The sequence below is a fragment of the Polyodon spathula genome, chromosome 17, assembly GCF_017654505.1.
Source record: "Polyodon spathula isolate WHYD16114869_AA chromosome 17, ASM1765450v1, whole genome shotgun sequence".
Lineage (NCBI taxonomy): Eukaryota > Metazoa > Chordata > Actinopteri > Acipenseriformes > Polyodontidae > Polyodon > Polyodon spathula.
In genome coordinates, this window is record NC_054550.1 from 20,649,419 (window position 1) to 20,666,143 (window position 16,725).

The window sequence follows — 16,725 nt, forward strand, 5'->3', positions numbered from 1 at the left end:
TACTTCAGTAGCTGGAAGGTTTGAGAACACAAGGCCATCTGCAGGACAGTATTTTGTAGTGACTCAGAAACCTGGTCAAATACATAGCAACACTTTGTATGACAGGCTGGACAGGTTTCAGTTTTTTACTGGAGATACTCAATCCAGAAAAATGGGGTAGAGCTCTAGGTTACCATGAGGCAGTGTGTGGTGTGATGTTTCAGATGAGCTACAGAAGGTTTATTACAAACTACATAAAACCACCATTTCTGACCTCTGGAAAACTAACCTGGCTATTCAAGACATCAAAACATGGGGCTTGGGGGCGGGGTTGATGACTTGCAAAGGGAACATTTTTTAAGGCATCCAGTGTCAGTCAACCTACTCCTGAAAAACAGATCAAGCTTAATTTCCTTTAGTTGTGTTTCCTTCACATGAAAACTTACAAATATTATACGTACAGTAATTTGCAATCCACGCAGTTTATATTTTACCTGTTTACATTTGGCACAACCTTTAGAGAGATGGAGAAGGAGATACTGATCTCAACAGGGTACTATGTTCAAATTTTACTCAAACACAATAATATTTACGTTTCCGCAACAATCGGTCTGTCTGCCCCGGCTCTAGAGACCTGCCATCTAATTAAATCATATTTTGTTCGCATGGTTGGAAGTAAAAAAAATCATGTAGTATATCGTTATTGTTATTGTAAACAACAATGCATTTATTATCCTTTTCTTTACTCTCTAGTGCGTGTATGAAAGGAAAAAACAAGTCTACAATTTCCTGGAGAGACGCTTTCCGTGGTAACGGGGTTATACGGAAGAGGTGGTCCTGGAAACAGGATGTAGTTAACAACACTGCCACTCTGCAACATGGCTGTTGTTGTATATCTGTAACAGAAAACCGATATATAAAAATGTACATTTTATATCAATAATATTTTTCACTTGAAGAATATGGAGCGATCAAATTAAAAATACGAGGACCTTTACTTATCCTAAACTCGATGCGTTTTATAAAAGTCAACGCACCTCGCTCCAATTTTAAGCCTACATACAAAATACAATGTCAACAGTGTCTCATAATTGTTGCTGGTTTGAAAAGTAACACATCTGGAATTTATTCTAGCGAAATAGAGCATTTTAGATTTTAAAACGCTTTGTTTCCATTAGATCGATTTTAAGATTACCCTTTTCTTTTTTTAAAGACATTTTTATGTTGTTTTTTTTTTTTTTTTTTTATGCACCGGTAGTATTCAGTTTTCATAGCGTTCAATACTTACTAGTAAGTTATCCTTAATTAAGCGAACAAAACAACGCAGAATGGACGATTTTAGTTCAATCAGTCTGCTTTCATTGGCTATGCTGGTGGGGTGTTACGTTTCTGGAACTATACCTTTGGCTTTCAACTTTTCGGAGGTAAGACATTACGAAGAGTTTTGATATGCATTTATTCACATGCTTAAAGTAACCTCAGCGTAAGCGCACTTAAAAGAAAAGATGACGATGAAAGTTAAACCACTCGCTTGTTCACGTCGTTACACATTGTAGGGTTAATATTAGATCGTGTTCTCAAATCTAATGTCATTCTTCCCACATGTATGTAGGATCACAGTAATGCATTTTTAAGAACTTCACTAAACCATGAGAGAATGTGCGTGTTATGCGTTATATGTGTATCAAATAAAGGTACTTTTATTAACATGCCTGCTCGTGATCCAACAACATCTGGTTAGAAATAGACTGTGGACCAGGCCAAAAAGCACACAGCGATTGGAAAGTTAGTTTGAAGTTTCATGAGTTTGTAGCCGCTTTATAATCATATAGTTTAAATAATATAACTAGGAAAAACACGCCGCTTAAGAGCATTTAAGACCCTTTTAAATACGTAATACTTCTAATCTTTTTTTCAAAGTATTTCAGGCTATCAGTATGTTTGTCAGGTTGAGAGTATAGTGGAGGTAGCGTTTGTACAGTATTTATTAGAGTTTTGACGCATGGTGGTTTACATTCCATGGTAATGATGATCACTTGTAGAGTGGAGTATGTCACACATTTGTAGAATGAAGTGTTTCAGAATGTTGGACAGGGTGTTTGAATTGTGATGCTGGGGCTATATATTTCAGTGAGCAGAGGAGAGTGGGAGGGGTGAGTAACTCAGATAACATTATCATTTAATGTTTCTTTCAAGAGCTTTAAACTAAGGATACAGTTCCTTTCCATAAACCATTGCAGCAAGAGATAAAGTAACCACCGTAGTCCATTTGATTCACTTAATTGGCTCTGCCAATCCACCTTCGTTTTGGACCAGAAGATTGTGCCAGATTATGGTGTGCTGGATTACAGAGGTACTGCAAAATCTAATACTGTATTTAAAACGCAGGTTCCAGATTGTAGAGGGTGTCACACCATTAATTACAATGGGGATTTAGTCTGGACCCAAAAATTATGCTGAATTTTACAGAATCGGTTTGTAAAGGGGTTGGATTAGACAGGTTTTACTTAAGCAACTGAACCTGAAGAGGCCTTTACCGCTTGGTAAAGCCTGCATCGTGCAGTTAAATATCCCAAGCCGAAGGTAAAGCCCTCTTATGATGGTTCTATTGGTATTAGAAAATGGATATGTTATTTTTTTCTTATGATTTTATCAAAAAAAAGGACAGTTGTAGAATCAGGCTTAGTTTGTGGGGAACTATTATCCACACTAGCTGTAATTTAGTGATGGTAAATCAAAAGGCTTTATCTTTGGAACTGTTAGTCTGATTTGGAAATGCATTACTCGAAGTTACAAGAATTCCATGTGTATGTAGATGACTCCTTCTTGTCATGTGGTGTGGTCCTCTTGTTGTCCTGCAGGAGAAGCTGAAGCTTGTGACAGTGCTGGGAGCAGGGCTGCTGTGTGGTACTGCTCTGGCTGTTATCATACCTGAAGGTGTGCACGTACTTTATGAGGACATTTTGGGAGGTGAGTGTTAAAATATTAGTGCAGAGCAGAACGTGGTATTGTCATGTTCAGATATCTGTTCAAGATTCAAACAAGCATTCAAATTATATTCATTGTATGTAAAAACCCTGCATTATAGCTGAAAAAATATCCCAGAAGAAAGGCTTTACTTTACCCTTGTGAATTCACTACAAAACAAAACCTGTGTTTATTTCAGGTAAAAAAAAAAAGAAACCAAAAAAAACCCCAGTTTTTTCAGTGCTGTTTTTGTCTTTGCAATAAGCAAAGTGGCCATAGACACATTTTCATAAAATAGTAACGTAAGTTTTTAACTTTAATAAACACTCCAAATAAAATAAATGTGGACTTTTTTCTTTTTGCCTTCAGATATTTGTCCCATCACTATAAAATATTTATCTTTAATTACTGAAAGAATGCCAGAAGGGACGTACTAAACTAAGATCTTGCCTGAATAACTGTCAACTGCTGACAATTGGAGATGATGTTCCTTAGTGTTAAAATGTTAGTTTACCAGTTTAAATTAATAAGTAATAATAATGATCTAAATTAAACAGTAGCTACTTTTATTAACATTACGGTAATTGTTACCTGCATTACAGCCTGTTATTTGTCACCCCTGCTGCACACAGTAATGGGGTGGGAGGTACAGATCAGAAGCCTGCGTTTCTAATTGGTTCTGGGGCGCTGAAGTCTTTCGCCCCTGGAGCACATGCGCAGTAGTGATTTCTGAGCTCTTAATGGGTAGAAGCAATGCGAGTTTTCAGTGAGCTCTGGGGCGATGAACCCAGCGCCCGTGACAGTTATGAAAGTGTATATCTGTCATGACTACAGTATGATATTCTAAACAATTAGGCCCCTTTTAAAATAGGTGAAACTTGTTTTAATGTCGGAACTACAGTATGCTCCTGCAGAAAAGAAAGTAAAATAAAATAAATCACAGAGATTCGTCTTCTATTGTCTGATTAAACCTGGTATCCTACATTTGTTTTCCCACTGCACTAAAAGTAATAATTAAGCATAGGGTGATATGGTTATTCATACTGTATTTATATCAAATGCTAGTTATTTACATAGCCTACTACTTCTGTAGGCCTAGTTATTTGAATATACAAAAATCAGTAGCCTAGTATCTCTGGTCATTTATGTCACAGGCTTTCGTTTCAGTAATGTAATGCACATTAGAAACTACAGGAGGATGACTGAAGAACAGTTAAATACAGTACATTGTGTGTAAGTAGTATGCAACATTTTATGTTATGCTTGTATGTGGTAGAGGTGTAATACGGGGGTTATGGTTGGGGGATAAAATAGGAGTTGGTTCTCTGATGCCCCACCCCTCTCAAAGTTCACCAGCCCCCACTACTCAGAAATGAAAGTGGTACTGCTTAGATCTTGCAATGTGCAAGACATCCACTGGACAGGTAAACTTTATGCCTTGAACCCTGACCCCAGACCCGGTGAGTCTGCAGTAGCCTGGGTTGGGCTGGATAGTTACTCGACTGGTTTGTTAATTCGGTTTGAATCAGGAAATTCTCATTTTCAGATAAGGAGTAATGACAACCTTTGTGCTTTAGCACCATTGTTGAGCAACTAGTGACATTAACTTCCACAAGATAATTTATAGTAAGCACACTGTCCACTCATCCACCCCAAATAAATACAGACATTAGGCATGGTACCATGTACAAGTAGTTGAGTGAAGTACAGACTCCATATTAACACCACTGAGTGCAGAAGAGCATATTTTAGAACGATATTAAGATATGACCCTGTTAAGAGCTTCAAAATAGATTCACCAGTAACGGTACATTTTATCTCCTAACCTGTAATCACAGGAAATAACCCATTTGCCTTTAGAATCCATTTGCCTTGTGGAGCTATTTTATTAGGCAAGGGAACTAAGTTTGGCAACCAGACTTTATAAATAAATAAAGCCGGGCTTACACTGCACGATTTTTGCAATCGGGAGACACAGCGGCACTCGCACTTACTGATTGAGCTACGATTTCTCACTGTAGATGAGAAGCTACGCACACTACATGAGATATCTTGTTGCGGACTGAGCCTATTTTCATTGCAGAATCGTAGACATCATTCAGGAGAATCGTGGACTCAAGCGAGGAGGCAACCGCTGTTGTCTGTGCATTATTTTGCACAGAAAAAAAAAGAAGAAAATGCGGAGAAGATCCATTTGGACGCTGTGGCAAAGTGGCTAGTGGAGGGGAACAGGTGTAGCGGTGATGCGATGCAAGAGTGACAGGCAGACAACAGTTTCCAGTGAAAAGGTGCTTTTATTCATAATCCAGGTCTGGTGACCGTAAAATAATAAATCCCCGGCTACACAACAATGTGTAAAGCGCGAAGATAACAAAAACGGCACAGTCCAGAACAAAAATGAACCCACGGTCACCAGTCCTGGGTGAGTGCTGACGTGAGGGTGCGTGGTGAATACACAGATACGGTGGTGTGCAGGGGTGCTCCGGACAGTGCTGACCCTTTTCGACAGCTCCGGAGTAGTGCTCTAACTCTACAGTGAAACAAACAGACAGTTAATAAACAAACACAACACGTATATCACAAAAACACTGTGAGTTCCACTCTCGCTCCTTCTTCCTCCAAACGTTCTACCCAAACGAAGGAAAAGATCGGCGTTACCCTGACCCCTATATGTAATCCTGCATGATATCTAGGTAAACGGTTGCAGCTGCCTTATTACTTGCAACAACAATGTAATCTACATTCTCTCTATTTCTCACACACACAGACGCACACCTCCTTGTATTTTGAATAAATTAGCAATACAAGCATACAGTAGGGGTTTGAATGGGATATCGAATACGAGTGACTGTAGAAATTGATTGCCAGGAAATCACACACTACCACACACATTTTCTGCTTCGGCGTTAACAAGTTACAACTTTTATTTACTTACCAGGTACCTTCAATGAGCGTTCATGTTAGGAAAAGTCACGTATGTCAAAGAGGGGGAAGACCTTTCTCTTCGTCGCTGTTTTTGCTAGCTTGTCCTATTAGCTGCTGGCAGCATTTGTTAAGAAATCGGCCGGTAGCCCCTCGCACACTTCACAAATTCCTTTGTCGAGTTTTCTGACATGTTAGAAATTTGTCGGGACGTCGTAAGAGCGTTGGGAGATCGCAGAAGCTATTAATGGGGCATTGTAGACCCTCTCACACTTATCGACCATTTTGTCCCCGACAACCTCGTTTTTGTCCCAGATTTTAGAAATTAGTTGCCGACTCCACAGCTCGTCGGCGATCAGCAAAAATCGTGCAGTGTAAGCCCAGCATAACAAGCTTTCCTGAGTTTATTTTATATAACAAAAGTGTAACTGCATGCGTAATCCCTAGAAGGAATAATACAAAGTCAGGATTAGAAACTCTCACTATGACCTCCACTCCGTCCTCGGTTTCGGAACTGCCCTTGTTAAGGTATGTTATTGAAATGGCTAGATGCCTGCAGTTTAAACTGACAGGCCCTGCGGAATCATGTTGCACTCTTCAGTGTTTCCCATGCAGCTGTAAGAGAGGAGCAGCTAATTTAACAGAGGCCTGATTGTTCAAACTCCTGGCTCCTGATCATTTTAAATAACATAATTATTTGAGGGCAAGTCAGAAACCCAGGACCATTTGCGGGACTACTGTGAATTTCTAACCCTGTAATATTTTAGGTTTCTCTGTCCAGTGTTGTAGTGACAGCATGAAGTGACAGCCCATCGTTCAGCTATTGGGAATGTGTCGGGAGGTGGGTGAATACATTTACAGGGCATTATACAGAAACGTAATGCATGTTGGAAATCTTTTATCTTTATAACTTCCAGTTGCAGATTTGAGTGCAGATGGAACTGGAGGTTTGCTGTTCGAAGGAGATGAGATTTTCAGACTGGTTCAGTAGCTAAATACAGCTTGGAATAACATTGCTTCCTTGACTTTTGAAGCACCTTGCAGTAGAACCTGCCATACCTGATGTGATTGGTTCCAGGGATCCATCAGATATGTAAAATATCGTCTATCGGAGGGAGTTGATACACTATGTTGTAATTGCTTTGTTAACGTCGAGTCATTAGACATTAAATTCAGGTTCAGCAGTATGTCTAAAACCCCAAAGTACAGTAATGCACAGATACTATACAAAGAAAGTCTGAAAATGATTGCAAAAAAGTATTTAAAACAAAACACTAATACACTATTTGACAATTTGCAAAACAGGATTCCAAAACCGGGTCTTCCCTTACTTTCTCAGTTCATGCCTGGGTAATCGGACAGTTTTATTTTTATTTTTTTGCACCAAAAGTGCATGTTAACCTGAGACAGAAATGGAGTTTAAAAAAAACCCCAAAAAAACCCAGAAAAGTGTGCAAACAATCAAATAGGTTTTAGAGGTGTGATGCTAACGATACAGTAATTCTATTAATACCTTGTTTCTTGTTTTCTTTTATTGAACATGGTTAAACTGGACAGTTTGTTTTACGTGAAGCTGCATTCCCAAACACACCATCTTTTCTAGTGCCTGGCTTTTATCTGCAACTGAATCCATTGTGCCCTGCTAACAGCTGAATGTGCTGTTTCAGTCCAATAATAAAATGACCTACTGTACTCTTATGCAGAGAGCTGAAGTGGAGGTGTACTGATGGCTTCAATTAGAGTACAATGCCGCTCTAAGCTAATTCACAGGGAGCCCTTGATGTGTCTTGTTGGATATGATCAGCCTTGATTCTGCTGTTGAATAATAATAAAATACTGGAAGGAACATTCTGGCTGAGAAAAGGTACATCTTAGAGCTGGGTTTTAAGTGTATATCTTACCAGTTGTGCACTTCTATTTGCTTTATAGGTCTAAAATGTGCAGTTTGGGAACCTGTTGTAGTAACATGTATTTTAATTAAGAGCATTATATCCGATACTATACTTGGTTAAAGAAAGTGCTCTGTTTGCTTCCTTCACTTCCTTCGTAACTTGTATTGTCTTCAGGGTCAACTCATGTTGAAATGGACACGGAAGTGCAAAACTACCTGAAAGTAAGACATGGAAACCGATTTCTTTAAACTAGTATAGTACTAGATGGCATATTGCTTGTAGAAGAAACTGCACACAATAGAAATGCACAACAGGTACGATTCTAGGTAATATTTTAAAGATGCAACAATTGGGCCTGTTGATCACCATGGCTTTTTTGACAGCCTCAATTAAACATTCATTGATAAATGAATAGTGCTGGTTCCCTATTTGGAGCCTTTCATATACTTATCTAAAGACATCTATAAAGTGTCAACATTTCTTTGTATCTCGCCTTTTTAATGTAGTTTTCTCAACATATACAGTAGTACAGTTTAAAGCGGAACTTGGAGCATCGAGATGTTAAAGGCTGTAAGATACGATACCCTTTATTAATCTATGGACACCTAGCGTGTGTGTGACGGAAATATGAGTTGTGGTTGGAAATCTCCCTCCCGACCTGTGAGGGCACAAAATAGCAAAAGGAAAAGTCTTGAGACAGGCTGGCCTGACAGTTCATTTCCAGGGTCGGGAAGTCGGCCAGCCTGGATGAAAGCGAAACTCAGTTGCAGGAACGTATTGATCTGGAAGGTAAATAAGGTAGCAGCTGCAAGCAATAGATGCAGCTGCAATAGTTTACCAAGGGATCATGCGTGATAGCATAAAGGGGACCGGAGAATCAGTAATCTTTTCCTTCGATATTTTGTGCCCTCACAGGTTGGGAGGGAGATTTCTAACCAGAACGGATTATATTTCCGTCGCTATGTCATTTACACATGCTGCTACCAAGTGAACAGTACTGATGGAAACTGATCCATGCACATTTTAGTATGGGTCTAAAACAGTAAATTCGGCTTTTAACAGGACAGAATGGATTCAGTTTTAGATCAAATTTAAAAAAATATCAGTTTCAAATTTTTTACATAACTGCACAGTCTTACCATGTTAAATAAAAAAAGCAGGGGATTAATTACTCTACCATTAAAAAGTTGAAAAAAAGATTGTTTTTCTTTCAACCGCTTTCAAAGCCAGTGTGTGTTTGAGTATGTTCTTTCTTGATGCTGTTTCTGTCTCGGGTTCACATGCACTGTGCAAAAAAAACCTTTGGATTACTTTGGCAGAGACTGAGAAAGCATGCTGTTTTGTAAACTGCCAAATACTGTGTTACAATTATCTTCAATGATTTTCTAAGTATAGTATACTTGCAGTACTGAATGTTTGACACACTGATGTATGTGACATTGTTCATTATAATGCCCCGACATTAATAAAGCAACTGCAATATAGTATAATGATACAGTATTTTTGTACCAATAGACCTGTGGAACCAATTAAATTGGATATGACTGGTTCTACTGTATTATATAACTACGAATAATAATTTGCAAGTCTTTAATTGTATTTGAAGTCTATGTATTTTGAGTTGTTTTTGAATAGTGTTTCCAATATAAAATTGTATTTTTCGGTTAGGAAACTTGCTTGCATCTCCTGTAATATTCCGTTTGCTTCAGCCTGTTCGTGTCTGTTGGCCACGATGCGACCATGTCTTGTCTGTCCCCGCAGAGAAGCACGAATCTGTGAGTGAGGGGCAGGAGGTTGAGGCTGGGGAGACTGTGGTCAAGGATGTCCTGGGGGTTGCAGTGGCGGGGGGACACGAGCACAGCCGGGGACACGAGCACAGCCACGGCCACGACCACGCTCAGCTGCACGCATACATCGGGGTCTCACTGGTGCTTGGCTTCGTCTTCATGCTGCTGGTGGACCAGATCGGCAGCTCACACGTACACGCCACCGAGGGTAAGAATGTGCTAAACATGGCAGGATCATCACCTTCTGTTACATCTGCAGGACTTCATTTAGAAGTGCTCATAGTTTATGATGGATGTAGAGCAAAGAGTTTTAAACATTTTCCAAATGTAAGAATTTTGCCTAAACCTTTGTCACAAATATAGATATTAGCCTTAGTGTTTCTATAGCATTCCTGTAAGTGTACAGCTATGACCAAAAGTTTTGCATCACATAGAATTGTATGATTGAGACAATTACAAAACCCCCGATATGAAAATAATTTAGATATTTAACATCATGTAATCAAAGAAACTACAAAATGACATCACAAAAGTCTACCAGAAGCCATAATAGTAGTACAATACTTTGTTAGATTTTGAAATGTCTCATTTTTTGGTTTTTGTTAGTTTTTCAGTTAAGTGTAAGGAAAACTACAAAGCTATATTTAATTCAATGTAATGTAACATTATTCAGCAGGCTTCATTCAACTTTGTTAATTTTATAGGGTGATGAAAAACTTCTGGCTTTAACTGTACTGTAATTCAATGCCTTTTCTGATTGGTTACAAACTTGTTAAAGTTTGACCATTTAAATGTGTTTAATACTGAAGTTTAAAACATACTCTTAAGGAACATTATTATACTGTTATATTAAGTCAGTTTGATGGATTAGGCTAAAGTCTGATATTCAGGAAACGGTGAGGGACTCTTGGCTTGTTTAAGTAGACTTGATAGCAGTCAAAATGCAAATTTAGTTTCTGGAATGAAGTAACACAGGAAGCTTCAACTTCAAATTAGCAGAGGGAGCCAGTAGTTGAAGCATGATATGAAGAGATCTGCAAAACCAACATTTCTATATGCAGTACATTAGACTTGGGCATCAATATGGCGTTAGAGTGTTTTTATTAATAAACAAATGTCGTTTAGATCATTTAGTTAAATGTTTTGAACCAGTGCTCGGATGGGGAAGTGAGTGTTTTGAATGTGTTTCATTTTTCAGATCCAGAGGGAGGGAGAGCAGCCAACTCTAAAATCACCACCACTCTGGGGCTGGTTGTTCACGCTGCAGGTAGAAACAGATCTCTTCTCTGGAGTCCATTCGTTCTTTGTTTGTTGTTGAAGTGGCAGTGAGTTGACTGTGTCTCTGATTCCTCACAGCGGACGGCGTGGCTCTGGGAGCTGCAGCCTCCACCTCTCAGACCAGTGTTCAGCTCATCGTGTTCGTCGCCATCATGCTGCACAAGGTACAGCAGGTGCTAGTGCCACAATACCGCTGTATCACTGAATATGCATTTATAGCATTTTTTTATTCATTCTTGCATTGTGCATTAAGCCTTGTCAAAATGACCCTCCCTACTATAACTAAATAGTTTGTCTTGTATGGTAATAAATAAAAAATATATAGGGTCATGCCCTAGCGTTGGAATTATATTTCTCAATTTCAGCATTCTGCTGTTTTGAATGGAGTAATTTCTTCTTGGAAGTAATGATCACACTGATCTGAAGAAATGTAAAAATCTGTTCTAGATCCTCAATAGGACCAACAGGGATTTTTTAATGTGTTTTATGAAGTTGATTTTTATTTGTTTACAGTAAACATTTACAGACTTGATTGTAGTGTATGATTGTGGGCTGTTTTGGAAGATCACCCACATGCTCTCTCTCTCTCTCCCCCTCTCCCAGGCTCCGGCTGCCTTCGGGCTTGTCTCGTTCCTGATGCATGCTGGACTGGAGCGCAATCGAATCCGGAGGCACTTGCTGGTGTTCGCCCTGGCAGCCCCAGTGCTCTCCATGCTCACATACCTGGGACTTAGTCAGGTGAGGAGGAGAGTATCTGGAACCTCAAACACAGTCCACAGCACACTGTCAGTTTTCTCATTCTTGTACCACAGCAATTTATAATGCAGTGCCTGGTCGGTGTTGGACTGAACGCAATATTGTTATGGGCTTCCATTTTGACAGTGTCTTGCTGTACATTCGTCGTGGCACATGAGATTTGAGGGGGGAAAAATCTCAAACCAGTATTGCCAGAGTAATTGAAGTAGGGTAAAACTATGTTCTATTTAGTGTATGTATTGGATGTAGAACATTTTGGGAATGTTTCATGCAATTTTGAGATGGTCAAATGAGGGATCAGTGGTTGACTTGTCATGGAATTACTTGTGTGCCTCCAATGGGGATGTAGGTCATGGTGTTCTACTTCTTTCACTAATATCTCTGTTTTGTAAACGCTAAAACCATACAGTGACAATTTACATCCGCTCTAATGTGTTTTGTTTAGAAATAAAATTGTTACCTAGTTGTTAGATTAAAAGTCTACACTATATTTAAGTTTTGTACTGACATATACTTGTAAAAAAAATACTGATCCGAAAATTTTCTCAATGTATTCTTTGTTTCTGACGAGCAGCAGACCAAATGCGGCCAGGGTGGAGATAGCAAGGCCACAGAAAATCACTGCAAATGAAATGGGTGTCAGTCAAACCTGATGCATTCTTATAGTTCACTTTGGATACCAGTATCTCCCCCTCACTTAATTATAGCGTATCGTCATCTCAACTGGTCAGAAGTGATTCATAAACTGAAAGTCTGTTTTATAATTAACAGGTTTCATGGTGTTCAAATGCCGCGTCCCAGTCAAATACATATATAGTGCTACCCTGTTATAAAGCCACCTGTTATAGTGTGGAATTGGTTATAACACGGTAAGGGCGTGGCTTCCATTGCCCCCATACTGCATATTTGACTCACAAACATTGGGTGCACCTTTCAGATATACAGTACGAAGCATGGCAGACAGCAAAAAACGAAAGTCTTTCTCTGTCCACCACATTGAGTTTCATTTTAACAGAGTAAAAAAAGGTGAAACTCAACAGCAGTTTCAAAGGATCAGTCTACATTGTGTGGATGGCTAAAAAACGAAGAAAAACAAAGAGGTTTTCTTGATAAGATTGACTCCAAAGAGGGCTGCTGTGCTAAAGACAATGAATTAGACTCTGCTTTATTCACTTGGTTTCTGTAGGAACGTCAACAGGGAGGCGGGGACATGAAAGCATATATGGGGGTGCCCACATCAGCATGGGCAGAGCCGAGTGAGACGAGCCACTGTGTGAATGTGCTGCTGTGAGAGTGCAAGGCTGTTTGGTGTTTTTGGTGTGGCCCAGACTAACTCCTGGAAAATAAGTCGAGTGACTGTGCATGTGTGTCTCCTCCATTTTCCACCCTACCCTACAATATTAATTTGGCTTGTGGGCATTATAAATCACTTCATTCCGATATTCGTTAGAAGACGAAACACAAATAGCGGGGTTTCCTAATTATGGACTCCGGCAACCGCAATATAATGGGGTAGCACTGTATATGGTATTTTATAATCCCCTGAAAAATATGTTAAAGGCGCAAGCCTACGGATACTCAGAGGTTTGGCTCTGCTTCTTCTTTCTTTCTTTTTTTCTTTTAATGTTATGACTAACTGAAACCTTCACTGATATGTTTGTCTTGCTATTTGTGTTCCAGAGCAGTAAGGAGGCTCTCTCAGAGGTCAATGCCACTGGAGTGGCCATGCTGTTTTCTGCCGGCACCTTCCTGTATGTCGCCACGGTGCATGTGCTGCCTGAGGTGGGCGGGACTGGGCACAGCCACGCCTCCAATGGCAATGGGGGAAAGGGACTGAGCAGAGTGGAGGTCACCACCCTGGTGGTGGGATGTCTCATTCCACTGGTGCTCTCGATAGGGCACCAACATTAAAACAGGGCTATTATTAATGATAACAGGACTGAGCTTTTTGAGGGTCACAATGCCTCTCCTGCAGAGGCAAGACCTAACACAAAAGGAATGTATACAAAACAATGTGTAGATAGTATAAACAGAATGAGATTCAGTAACAATAAAAATCTTTCTGTAAATCAAGAGGGGGGATAAAAAGCACTTTCTCAGGGTGCGTGGGGTGTCCTGTTGTGGGAACAGAACATTTTAATTATGTGGGCTTTTTTTTTTTTTTACCTTGTTTGATAATAGGGTTAAAAAAGGGGGAAGCTGTGCAAATGTTTTTTTATGGTGAATGTGAGGGTGGTATTAGAAATGTTCTACTTAAGGGATCATTTTGCAAATCTATCTATTTAAACCCAGAACCTATAGAACTTAATCGAAAATCCTTTGATATACAGTATGCTGGGGCTTACATAGTCAAGTATGGCAAAAGGTTTTTTGTGTTCTGTATATATCTGTGGAACCGTGCTGTTATTGATATGAAGAATGGCCCAAAAGTGTTTATAAACTAGCCAAATCGACATTGTACAGTCCACTCCGATTTTGACTGAAGCTGGTGTTTTATTCTAATAAATGAACTGACTGTCTGACTGAGTTAAATCACAGGAGATATTTTCTGTCTGTCTGACTGTGTTAAATCACAGGGGATATTTTCTAAAAAGATCATTTAAGAACTGAGGAAGGTGATGTGGCGGCTTGGTGTGAGCTGTAGGCTGGGAACTCTCAACAAGGACCTATTCAAAGGCAACACCAACATTTTTTTTTTTTTTTCAGGCTTCAGTTTTATAGTGTGCATTTTAATAATAATGTGTTTTCTAATTGATACCATTAAGATCTCTAAAAATCATGTCACATTTACAATTGTTCTTAGATATACAGAGCTGCAGTCTCATTACAGGTTGCTATGATGTTTAAAGCAGGGGTTCTCAACCTTATTTTAATCACTCCCTACGTTAGCAATTTTTTTTCACTTGGAGCCCACCTGTACACCCCCTCCCCCCCAGTCAAAATAGCTAGAATTATAAATCACATATCAGAAATGAAAGAGTCACAGTGAAGTATGTGCCCAAATTCCAGTCCATCTTGTCCTGTGTACAGATGTCATCCTGTGCTTGGAACACCACACCAATAATTAAAACAAAAAAACACACATTCTGGTATCATTTTTGTAAATGTTAACTTCATTCTTTCTTTCAATTTTGATTTAACTTGACAGTAGTTTCTCTAAAGAAAAAATTGCCAAAATTGTTAAACATTTGTAGCAACACACTTTTCTCTGGCTGCATCTCTATTTTTAATAAGTAGTCTATTAGCCAGTACATCACCACACTGAGGACAAAGCTGAACTTTTTTTTTTGTTTTAAGACAGTGATGCTCCACAAACCAATCCATTTAATGTACTGAACAAGGGTGCAATGCAGCAGGACCAGAACTGTCACAGATTCTTAAACACAGTCACATGTCATTGTGTCTCATAAGTGCGGTTTTCCAGACTAAATGAGTGAAGGTATCATAAGTAAAATAAAAACAACAAAACATTTTTTAAAATTCACATTTAGACTTGTGTAAAATGTTATTTTGATTTGTTTTATTATTGGAACCCTCCCCTTGCCCTCCTAGAAGGCTGGATGCGACCCCACTGTGTGCTCACCAGCAGTTGAGAGGCGCTGGTGTAAAGAAACTCCCATATTGTTTTTCAGTTGTTCAGCCCCTGTCTTGGTTTTGTGTTGAAGTGTTTGTTGCTAACAGAATAATTCTGTAAACCAGTGCCAATCTTTCATTTGCTACATTGGTCTCAAATAAGTTGTTTTGAATAAAACACATTATAGCAAACATGTATTTTAATTTTAAAACATCTGATTTAACACTAGGTTTAAGGAAGTTCTCGGTTTCATTGCCTTACTCTCAAGAAGTTATTGTTTCACTTCCTAGTTTGTTTCATCTCTTCAGTGTCTCCTGGGTTAAAGCATGTAGCTGTCTGAAAGCATGTCAGGCAATATGGAAATGGCTAGTTTGTTAATGACAGGAAAGAAGCTGTTGAAGGTTTTGGGACAATGTAACCCTCCATGTGACCCAAGAAGTGCAACACTATCTAAAGCAGTGCCGGCTAACAGATTTATAAAGCATAGGGTCAGATAAGTTTTAAAATCAAAATACAGTGATTCTTTTTTATAAGATGTCATTTATACTATGGAACAGGTTGTAGCTCCATAATGCCATTCCACTACCTCTTTCATTCTCATTATATGACTGAACACAAATAGCACACTTGTAACTATGGCTGTTGTCTACCATGTAATAAAGGGGGAGCGCTGTATGTGTCTCCTTGAATGTGTTTCTTTCAAAACTACATTTGAGACCTATGTAATGAATAACTGCACACAACAGGTAGTGTATAAAAATGATTTTGTGAGCTGCAACAACGTCAACAGTGATTATGATACTAAATGTTGCTCAGAGCACATGTACATAACAACTAGGTTTTGCCAATTGTGTACTGAAAATACAGCCACTGCTATATGTAACAAATGGTGTACAATAATAAAAGAAGATGCAAGCTTTTTAAGATCGCTTCCTGCTTCTATTTTCTTAATCTACTCTTTGGTGAAGCAGTATCTAGTCTGTATACATTGTTGCACATACTTGTAAAAGGCAGGATTGTTTTTAGTGCACAGGTAGAACTTTGTAGTTAATTAGAAGCTTACTAGCTCTTCAAAGGCTGTTATGGCACATTTCTGATGTGGATCACGTGAATGGAAGTGTGTATCTTCTGCAGCGAGTGATAGAGCCTACGTGCAGATGTTTCAATGAGAGCTTTATAACTTCTGAATGCCTTGTTGGATTGATAGGAAATTTTGCATAGAACTTCATAATAATAGTGGGAGAATAGAACAGACATAGTTTCAGATTTCTATAACAAAGGTTTTCCCAAAAACATATAACAAACCTGTGGACTATGAACATTAACATTTCCAAGCATATTGTGTTCAGCAGACACCTCTCTATTAGTTACTGTTTTATTTTTCATACAAATGTATTTAAATACAATGATCAAGAACAAAAAAATTGAACAAATCATTATTGGGAATAATCAAAATTTCTTTGTAGATCTTAAACAGAAAAAATAGGTTTTGTTTGTGGCTTAAAAAAAAAAAAAAAAAAAAAAAAAAAGCCCAAACGAAGACTTCATATTAATAAATTCAAAGCTGGAA

The 16,725-nt window shown here is 38.8% G+C and overlaps 1 protein-coding gene across 2 annotated transcripts; it reads left to right on the top strand.

Annotated features, from left to right (window-relative positions):
• The first annotated feature begins 822 nt into the window (after positions 1-822).
• On the top strand, positions 823-14,107 carry LOC121330162 (zinc transporter ZIP9-like). 2 transcript variants are annotated; one of them, XM_041276470.1, is made up of 7 exons: positions 823-1,403; positions 2,841-2,949; positions 9,522-9,755; positions 10,746-10,814; positions 10,904-10,989; positions 11,429-11,563; positions 13,262-14,107. In XM_041276470.1, the coding sequence occupies exons 1-7, from the start codon at positions 1,308-1,310 to the stop codon at positions 13,490-13,492; spliced, it is 960 nt and encodes a 319-aa protein (XP_041132404.1). In that variant the 5' UTR covers positions 823-1,307; the 3' UTR covers positions 13,493-14,107. The 2 variants fall into 2 exon arrangements, with proteins under 2 accessions (XP_041132404.1, XP_041132405.1); XM_041276471.1 differs by lacking the exon at positions 823-1,403 and adding an exon at positions 1,424-2,332.
• Positions 14,108-16,725: the final 2,618 nt, after the last annotated feature.

What these genes read in the sequence shown, in the direction of transcription:
- LOC121330162 (XM_041276470.1), top strand. Translation starts at nt 1,308, where the DNA reads ATGGACGATTTTAGTTCAATCAGTCTGCTTTCATTGGCTATGCTGGTG. An exon ending in TGGCTTTCAACTTTTCGGAG is followed by an intron (nt 1,404 to 2,840) that starts GTAAGACATTAC and finishes GTTGTCCTGCAG; the next exon opens with GAGAAGCTGAAGCTTGTGAC. An exon ending in CATACCTGGGACTTAGTCAG is followed by an intron (nt 11,564 to 13,261) that starts GTGAGGAGGAGA and finishes TTTGTGTTCCAG; the next exon opens with AGCAGTAAGGAGGCTCTCTC.